This window comes from Periplaneta americana, chromosome 17 (assembly GCF_040183065.1).
Source record: "Periplaneta americana isolate PAMFEO1 chromosome 17, P.americana_PAMFEO1_priV1, whole genome shotgun sequence".
Taxonomy (NCBI): Eukaryota; Metazoa; Arthropoda; class Insecta; order Blattodea; family Blattidae; genus Periplaneta; species Periplaneta americana.
In genome coordinates, this window is record NC_091133.1 from 77,612,710 (window position 1) to 77,623,085 (window position 10,376).

A 10,376-nucleotide genomic window follows, 5' to 3' on the forward strand; every position below is an offset into this window, starting at 1 on the left:
GTTTGAAGGGATATTGCATTATACAACATTGTATATAGGCTATCTATATATCTCGAAAAAGAATTATGTTAATACCAGACTTAGGTTTTGCAGAAGACGGTTTATCTCCACAGATGTGTTTCCCACGTAAAGAGAGGTGTTCTGCTAATTTCTTCATTGCACGATGTTCAATTACTATTCGTTTTAAATATTAAAATTTCCCAGTTACATAATTTCCAGTAAAATGTTTCGCCATTTGTTGTCGTCATCAGAAAATCCTTGACTAATTGCATTCAACTTGTTGTGATTGGAGAATTTACCCTTTGTCACGTTGAAAACGGCTCATTAAACTGCACAACTCCATTGCAAACGTTAGCAAGTAATGAAACTTCTTCTCTACTGTGCATTTTATTGTAATGTAGTGACTAAAGTCATCCACCGTAGTTGCGGATATACTGTGAGTTGTTTATATGAACAGAGTGTAGTAATTTCAAAGGCATTTTGGTTCCGTTAAGTTCAATGTTAATTGAAAAATGAGTTCTATTCAGTGAATACTTAACATAAAACACAATAAAACATGTTATAATAACATTTACACAGATTTAAAAACAAACGTTTTCGCCAATTTTGATTGGCATCTTCAGGTCGACCTGGAGATGCCAATCAAAATTGGCGAAAACGTTTCTTTTTAAATCTGTGTAAATGTTATTATAACATGTTTTATTGTGTTTTATGTTAAGTATTGACTGAATAAAACTCATTTTTCATTTAGAGTGTAGTATGCTAGTGCGATAGGTCTATGTGCCTTGTTGCACTCAATCTGAAGGCAATGTTTTGGTACCAAGTTCCTAAGACTGCTCATTACAGGTGTCCCAAGCAACGTTCAGTCTACGCGCTATGTTGCTGTGGACAATGCGGTCTCATGTGTCTGAATACATTGATATATATGGCGAATGCGAGGTCGCAACGTTAAGTGGAGCACTCTGTATATCACTAAAAGGGGCTACTATCCCGTTTTTTTCTAATACTAGAGGGTAGTTCCACCAGCTTTGCGGTTTGCCATGTTATGAAGAATATAGAAAGGTTGGATAGATCGCAATCAAATATTCAACTCACTACAGGAAAATGGGAACCGTGTGGCAGCGGTATAATATCACTCTAGTATGAACGGGCCAACCGATTGTAAATCTGCTTTATATGTTCAATATAGCCAACCTTGCAAAAGAGCCGCAAGGAAATGTAATAGAAATTCCAATGCAGGCTTTGAATTTCACTTGAATTCCACCCACAAAAAAGTCATACATAAAATATGGGACATTGCCTAAGAAATAAAATTTGCTTAGCTCGGAATGTATACAGTAATGGGGTCTCCGTATTTATTATTTTGGACGGAAAGCTTTGACAGTTCACATCAGTGCTGATCGCTAATAATTAACACATTCGATTTGTAAATATATGAATGGCAAGATAATTAATTTATTTATTTGGAATTTAGAGATAGGACTTCAAATATTTTATTTGCATTTTATCACATTATTTTCAGTAACTACAATTAGGTCTAGCTGCTTATAAAGGAAATGAACACCTCTGATTGAGGTTCTGTCTGATATGTATAGTAGTGGAAAAAAAAACCGGATCGACCCTTGTAGCTGATTTCAGAGCCTTGTTCACTCCAGAGCAAATAGACTGATAACTAAGACTTTCGTGGTTCGAATCCTGCGTGGGAAGGAAACTCTTTTTTTTTTTTGTTCCTTATTCAAATTTATTGCTAATATTTTTCGATTGCTGGTAAAATTCATGTTCTGGGAATAATAAGTTAATTAAGTAGTAAAATATCGCTGCAATTGCGACGGGTTTTACCTGGTGGCTCACGTTGTTGTTGTTTATCCTCGTCTCTGTCGCGCCGCCGGCAGAGGAGAAGTCCACTAACTCAGTCATACGTCGGTGGGTGATGGAGGATCTTGTCCCCCGGTAGAGGAGATCTCTTCTCAGGGACCTTGTGGTTTTGTGGGCGTAGGATGTAATGTGATGTTGGTAATTCCCACGAAAAGAAACCAAGGAGTAAAGTTCCACTATGTGTATTTATTCGGCTCACTTCCCTTGCTTGAGTCCAAGCGACGGAATACTGGCTGTTGTCATTCCGTGTGTTTTCGGCGTCTCGTCTAACGCGAGTTTAAAATCGCTGCCGTCAACTTATTGAGTAAATCACAAAGCTAAAAGGTGCGAAATCTACACTTTATCACTTCGTTCGGCCTGGACACGGAGAATGATAAGATATACACGATCGGAACAAGTGCCGGAAATATTATTAATACTCACGCGATCGGCTCACAGGCCGTAGACTATATAAGTGAGTAAACACGCCACTGGCCGGCAGTCTTCTGACCAAAACACACGATCGGCTCACTAGCCGGTAATATTCTGAGAAAATACACGCTCGGCTCACAGGCCGGTAATCGTCTGCGAAAATACACACTCGGCTCACAGGCCGGCAATCGTCTCGTCCGCACGCTCTCGGCTCACGTCCTTTTAAATGCTCACTAAGGTGACGCGCTCACCAGACGCTACTATTGTTTGCCAGATACAAACAACGCTACCAACGCGTTCCTAGACAGGAAAAACCCCTTTATGCTATACTAAAGTTCAGTAACCTACCTCGCGTCTACTGGTCTTAAATGCGTTAGGCGCCTGTCAGACTGAGTGAATAAAGAGCCTATTACGCGCTTCAATGATCCCTGTAGCGTAGGTTAAACAAACATCTCAAAGAAATATAGAAATATCTAAACTGAAACTATACTATAACTTATATAGGAGAAAAAAAAAATATCTCACTATCGCCGGACCACCCGACTACAGCTTCAAATGCCCCTTTCTCAACAATGGAAATTTCCCTAAAGAATTTTCATTGTTGGGAAATCTCGCCTTCGATAATGCCATTCTACCGTTATTCCTATCGCGATCAGCCAGGATACACGCCATCTTGCTCAGCTATACAAATTCTAAAATAAACATGACATATATGTTTTTAAACAATCTCTCTGTGCACACAGTCATTATTCAAGCATACTTGTTAATCATCCCTCACACTATTTACATACATTATCTACAAAATTCATAAGATTCTTATTTACAGTGTCACACATTATTCAATCACGCATCCGCCTTGCGTACGCAGTTACACTGCGCCGCACTGTACATTGGTATCCTGCCTTTTCACAATAGAGTCTAGCTCCCCATTCCAACTTACATATCTATATTTACATTGTCTTGCCTGAATGGTCTTAGCAGTTGTTTATGGTATCTACCTAAAGCCTTGTTTTTGTTTAGGTCCTTCAACTCGTAGGTATGGTCTCCAAATTTATTTGCTATAGAGAATGGTCCCTTATACAATAGCTCCATCCTCGAGTACCGACCTCTTAAAGCCGACGATAACTTTATGTCTCTTAACAACACTTGATCTCCAACCTTCGGTTCCCACCGGTGTCTATACCTCTTTACTTTTGACCTTCTCTTTTCTGCCTTTTTCTCTATCCTATCCAATGCCAATCTACACAGTTGTTCCTCATTCATCGAATCACCCTCTTGTATAGCCTCCGGGAGCTTTCCGATCATTGGATCCGGGTCTATCCCTAACATTAGTTTTATGGGAGCGATCCCGGTAGTAGGGTTCACCGAATGGTTCATCACCTTCTCAATTACTGTACATTGTTTAAACCAGTCTTTGTGGTTCCTATGACATAAGATTCTAAAATACAATGATATGTCCCTGAGGGCTCTCTCGCATGGGTTTCCGCTTGGAAAATAGGCGGAGCAGTTATACATTTTGATACCTGCGCTTCTTAGTCTGTCAGTAAACAACCTAGATTTATGTACAGAAACGTTATCACACAACAATGCCTTCACTGGACCATACTTCGGTACATAATCATTAAGTATTTTATCTGCACAAATTTTACTTGATAATGATCGCACAGGGTAGATTTTTACTAATTTAGTGAACACATCATATGTTACAAAAATATATTTATGTCCAAATGCAGACATCGGCATAGGGCCATGTTCGTCTACAGCTACAAGCTCGTTTTTGCCTCCCCTGACAATAACTTGTGGTACAGTGTCGAATTTTACATTCATAGGTTTTGCCTTCTGACAAATTACACAACAAGAGACAACTTTCCTAACTTTCCTTGCCAGCTGTTTGATATACACTGATTCAGCCAGGGTTAGCGAAACTCTCTCGCTCCCTGAGTGACTCATAGATACGTGAAAATCACGAATTAGTTCTTCTTCCATGCTAGTAGGAATGTACACCTTCCATTTCTGGACGTCTCTCCCGTGTAGCTTATACAACACTCCAGAATGCATACCGATTGACTCACCTTGAGCCTGTGAGATCTCTTTAGCCGTGTTCTTCATATTTCTTATCGCGGGGTCCTCATCTTGCAAATCTGCCATCCTACGAAATCTACCCGCGAGTGAACTATTCCCGGTGGAATGAATTTTCATGACCGCGATCTCATATTTAGGGGCGGTAATAGTTTCCGGCAACCCCGATTTTGAATTCAAACGGGACAGACAATCTCCGAAGATATTCTCTGATCCCGGAATATGCTTTATAGTTACATCATAGGCGAGAATTTCATGTACGTACCTAGATATCCTAGAGTTGGTCAGTTTGCACCGGTTTAGGAAGCCTAAACTCACGTGATCCGTGTACACTACAATCTGACGATTGAAAACGTATTGCCGAAACTTCTGTAGTGCGAAGTACACTGCAGAAATTTCCAACTCCGTAATTGACGCGTTACTTTCCGTTCGCGACAAACCTCTCGAGGCCGTGGCAATCACGTGTCGCTCGTTGTCTTCGCTAGTTTGACACAGTACTGCGCCATAACCATACGAAGATGCATCAGTGTATATCTGGTAAGGTAGGCGGTCGTTAGGCCTTTCCAGCAGAATAGAGTCAGCGAACAATAGTTTCGACCGATCGAAAGCCTCTTGTTCCGCTGCTCCCCATCTAAATGGTGTATCTTTCTTTAGGAGTTCCCTCAGTGGATGCACGTGTCGCGCGAAATTGACCAGGAACCTATTTTGGTATTGGAGGATACCCAGATATCTCCGAACCTGCTTCCTGTTCTTAGGAGGTGGGATCTTCATAATGCTCTCCACTCTCTCTCGGTTCGGCCTAACTCCTTCCGTTGAAATCACATAACCCAAGAATTCGGTCTCAATTTTGAAAAACGCAGTCTTCCCTAATTTCACTGTCATGCCAGCTTCCCTGAGTTTACTTAATACAAAATCAATGTCTCGAATGTGTCTCTGTATATTGTTCCCATATATCAAAAAGTCGTCCACATACTGCGCTAAAAACTCTTTTGTGGAATCCATGAAAATCCTATCGAGTGCTCTTAATAACGCCGACCCTGAACTTGCAATGCCAAAAGGGCAGCGCGTGTATTGATATACGCGTCCGTTGTGCAAAAACGCGGTATATTTCCTAGATTCCTCGTCTAAAGGGATCTGCCAAAATGAGCTCGTTAAATCTAAGCTCGTGAACACGGAACAATCACTCATCCTACTTAAAAGGGTATCTATGGGTTCCGTGCGGAAGTTGTCTCGGACTGAAAAGGAATTTACATGTCGGGCATCGATCGTGACCCGCAGGCTACCATTCTGCTTCCTTACCCAACACAAGGCGTTTACATACGGAGAATCCGATACCTCAATTATTCCGTCCCTCAACATGTTGTTGATGACCTCGTCTGCCTGCTCTCGTATCGAAAGTGGAATGGGCCTACACTTGTGTCGAAATATCTCTAATCCCTCTACATTAATTTTATGAGTGTACACATTACACAGCCCCGGCGTATCTGAAAATACATCTAAATTTTTCACTACCACGTCCATTAACTGTCTTCTCTCTTTCTCACTAATCCCGTACGCTTCACTGACTTTCCTATTTACTGCCTCGAACGTACCCTCGTCAATCCTATTGTTCGCGGCGGCTATTCCTTCGACGCAGTGTCGCGACCCTACCGCGTTAACAACGTCACTTTCGTACAAGTGACTATTACGTAATGGCTGCACCCGGGCTAATTCTACAATGCACAAATCACAATTCCCGCAGTCTACATTGCATATTCCCTTCTTACGGTCCTCATTTTCCCACGGATTGATCTCGATTACTGCATTCTTGCAAATTCGGATATGTTCTACGAAGAATAATTCCTCCTGCAGCTCTCTCTCTCCTTTTGATCTCTCATCTCCTTCTGTGAATGCGCCCCCCGTGCTAAACGGTACGTGTCCTATGTTTCCCTCTTGGGTGATCACGCCTAAATTATTTCCTCCGAAATCTAATAACGCCTGCCATTCGTAGAAACTCTCTACGCCAATTATAACATCCATGGTTAATTTTTGCACAACTAGGAAAATTGCCTGTAGTCTTAGATCACCACATTCGATCTCGAAGAGCACCTGGAATCTAACTTTCTCCCGCTTCTTCCCTAACGCGCCAGCGCAGTACAGTGAACAAATCGGAAGTACCTGCAATTTTACTCCTGACTCTTTAATTTTCTGAAAAAATTCCATGCTGCACACATTGTTGGTTGACCCAGAATCTAATAGCACACAACAATTAACACCAAAAATCTTTACATCTATACAGGGTAATGTATATATGCCCTTATTATCCGTTTCTCGGCATGTGATTTCACTCGGTCGGTTTATGTTGATCGCGTTTGCGGACCCTTCAGATAGTGTTCTATGACACTCGGCTACAGAAATCTCCGAGTCCTTAAGACTTCTGCATCCTAGTTTCCCGAAGCGGACCCATTTCCACACTCATCTCTCATTTCGTTCCTCCTCGCTGTAGGATCTCTACCCGGGCTTGCCGGCCTGTCACACTCGTCGCTACACGTGGCTGGCATTCTATTGTTTCCCTGCTGCGCCGCCACCATCAATGCATTTCTGCGGTCTCTTTCCTGTTCCTGCCTCCTCCAGTTTCTCCTGTTATTCCAGCCCCTACCAAAATTAGGCTGCCAGGATCCTTGCCTATATCTCCTATTTCTAAACCAGTGGGGTGGGTTGCTGTCCCTAGGGTGCATATCTGCCTCTCTATCCGGATACCATCTTATGTGATTGATTCTGCGGACTGGTCCGCCCCCATTATTTCTCATCCTATTTACATTACCTCCGTTACCGCGGTCAACACCAGGATTATTGCGGTTGTACATATTTCTGACAGGTTGAATATCCCTCCTATTTCGGTTTGGGCTGACAATACCACTTTGACCCCGACTATTATTATTATTATTATTATTGTTATACCCATAGCCTGGTTGTCTGTCAGCTGCCCAATTATTTACATTCATGTTCCCTCGAGGTGGTGAGAGGGCGCCATGTGCCCCTCTCTCCGCCTTCGAGTGGCTGGAATAACCCTGTATACTCTTCTCTGCACAATTAGTTGCGTCATAACTTTCGCCTCCATTGTGTGTCATATCAGAACTGTCTAGCGCGGTCAGGAGGTCAATTGTCTCCCCAAAATCTCGTGGTCCCGCGATAATTAAATTATACCTAATATTTTCCGGGTAATGGGATATGATAGTTTGTATCAACTCAGAATCTGGCATTGGTGGATTTAGACTCTTTCCCTTTTTGACAAGCTCCATAAAGTAATCAATCATCGATATGCCTTTCTTAGCATCAAACCTACTATCATTGATTTCTTTTCTGATTTTCTGCTGTTGCCTCTGCCCCCAATACCGGTCAGAGAACTTTGTTTTGAATTCTCCATAACTAACTTGTGCGTCTAAAGCTACGAGAACCCAATTAAGTGGCCGTCCTCTCAGACTTTTTCTCACGACGGTCATTTTTAGTTCCTCTGGTACCCCTTTCACGTGAAAATACGTTTCCAATTCGCGGATATAACAGTGAGGGTTTGAGAATTCCACCTCATCAAATACGGGATAACCGATTTCATTAATGATATGCGTGGGATACTGTGGGCGACCTAAAGATGACCTCTCGTTTACAATATTTAAATTACATTGTTCCTGATTTCGTGGGTCTTGGTTCTCTCCTACCACATGATCACTTATGTTACTACCTCCTACTATATTTCCTAATCCCATACTATTGCTCCCGCTAGGCGTTCCGCTCACGCTCGGTTCGCTAATTGAATTATCGACAGTGACTCCATGGATCCTATCTTGCATCGAATTCCATCTTGATTCTAAACTCTCTAAGCGTTCTCTCTCTTCCTTTCCCTGGTCTCTCACTACTCGCCTAATCGCCTCCATCTCTCGATCCACCCCTTGTAACCTCTCATCTACCGTTCCTTCTATGGCCGATCTCGTCTTTTCGTTCTCAGCAATTGTGCTGTTCCTCACCTTCTCCTCTAGTTCCCTCATGTTCTCTGCCATCTTATCTACTACGACGCCTAGTTGACTTTCTATTTCCGTATTATTGTCTGCTATCTTTCCCTCCAAGTTTTCTATTTGACTCTCTATCAGCTGGTTTACCTGTTCCCTAATCTCTCTGGAATTTTCTCCCATCCTACTCTCCATTTCTGATAGTTTGCTGTCCATCTGCCTCATCAGTTGTTCAGTCTTTTGGCCTAGCCTCTCATCTATTTGCTTTATTTGTTCTGAAATTTGCTTCGCTTGCTCAGTACTTTGACCTAATCTTTCATCCATCTGTCTCAAACTCTGTTTCAATTGCTCTGAATTATCCTGTTTCATTTGTTCAAAATTTTGCTTAAACTGTTCTGAACTATCTTGTTTCATTTGTTCAAAATTTTGCTTAAACTGTTCTGAACTATCTTGCTTCATTTGTTCAAAATTTTGCTTAAATTGTTCTGACATTTGCTTCGCGTGCTCAGTACTTTGATCTAACCTCTCATCCATTTTTTTCATTTGTTCTGAGTTATCTTGTTTCATTTGTTCAAAATTTTGCTTAAATTGTTCTGACATTTGCTTCGCGTGCTCAGTACTTTGACCTAACCTCTCATCCATTTTTTTCATTTGTTCTGTACTCTGACCTAATCTTTCATCCATTTTTTTCATTTGTTCTGAATTATCCTGTTTCATTTTGTCGAAATTCTGCTTCATTTGTTCTGTACTCTGTTTCAATTGCTCTGTAATATGTTTCATTAAAATTCCTAGCTGTCCTAGCATCGTCCCTTCTTCTCCCTTTTCCTTCTCGCTACATTGCTGGGTTTCTTCGCTATTTCCTATGATCTCGTCGTCCCCCATACTGCTCTCCAATTCTAATCTTCCCTCCATTTCGCTGTCTCCTACGTTCTCCATCCCTCTATTCTCTCTACTTATTATTTTCCTCTCACTCTCCGTCCCTTCGGTCTCAATTCTCCTATTCCTTAATAACATCTGGATATGCCATAACCTATATACAGATCACACAATAACGATCCCCTCCAAAATATTATACACACACAGACATAAATATACGTACAACCCTACACAGAATTATGCGTTAATAAATGTTATCCTCCCTACACACAAAGAATGTTCATACATGTATAACCCTCCAAAATATTACCATCAACGTTGTCTTCCTCCTCGATGTAGCGTCGACCCTACTCGTCCCGCGTAGCCGTGATGATTTCGCCACCCTCGGTGTCGCCGCTCTCGTTGTCTCGGCGGGGATGCTGCGTCAGCCTCTCTGCTGTCGTCTAGTACTGACGATAATCACGTTGCTGCTGCTACTGTTGTTCTCGTCCCGACGCCTCGGTGGCATTGTTGATTCTCGTAGCCACGCGTTGTTGTTTTTATTCTCGTAGCCACGCGTTGTTGTTTTTATTCTCGTAGCCACGCGATGTTGTTTTTATTCTCGTAGCCACGCGATGTTGTTTTTATTCTCGTAGCCACGCGATGTTGTTTTTATTCTCGTGGCCACGCGTTGTTGTTTTTATTCTCGTAGCCACGCGATGTTGTTTTTATTCTCGTAGCCACGCGATGTTGTTTTTATTCTCGTAGCCACGCGATGTTGTTTTTATTCTCGTAGACACGCGATGTTGTTTTTATTCTCGTGGCCACGCGTTGTTGTTTTTATTCTCGTAGCCACGCGATGTTGTTTTTATTCTCGTGGCCCCACGTTGGGCGCCATTTGCGACGGGTTTTACCTGGTGGCTCACGTTGTTGTTGTTTATCCTCGTCTCTGTCGCGCCGCCGGCAGAGGAGAAGTCCACTAACTCAGTCATACGTCGGTGGGTGATGGAGGATCTTGTCCCCCGGTAGAGGAGATCTCTTCTCAGGGACCTTGTGGTTTTGTGGGCGTAGGATGTAATGTGATGTTGGTAATTCCCACGAAAAGAAACCAAGGAGTAAAGTTCCACTATGTGTATTTATTCGGCTCACTTCCCTTGCTTGAGTCCAAGCGAC

At 42.2% G+C, this 10,376-nt stretch overlaps 1 protein-coding gene across 1 annotated transcript; it reads right to left on the reverse strand.

The window, feature by feature from the left end:
- Nucleotides 1–6,788: 6,788 nt before the first annotated feature.
- LOC138692752 (uncharacterized) lies at nt 6,789–9,494 on the reverse strand. Its single transcript, XM_069815946.1, has 2 exons — nt 9,017–9,494; nt 6,789–8,656 (listed from the first exon to the last, which is right to left on the reverse strand). The coding sequence occupies exons 1-2, from the start codon at nt 9,360–9,362 to the stop codon at nt 6,789–6,791; spliced, it is 2,214 nt and encodes a 737-aa protein (XP_069672047.1). The 5' UTR covers nt 9,363–9,494.
- Nucleotides 9,495–10,376: the final 882 nt, after the last annotated feature.

What these genes read in the sequence shown, in the direction of transcription:
- LOC138692752 (XM_069815946.1), bottom strand. Translation starts at nt 9,362, where the DNA reads ATGTTATTAAGGAATAGGAGAATTGAGACCGAAGGGACGGAGAGTGAG. An exon ending in AAAAATGGATGAAAGATTAG is followed by an intron (nt 8,657 to 9,016) that starts GTCAGAGTACAG and finishes ATGAAAGATTAG; the next exon opens with GTCAAAGTACTGAGCAAGCG.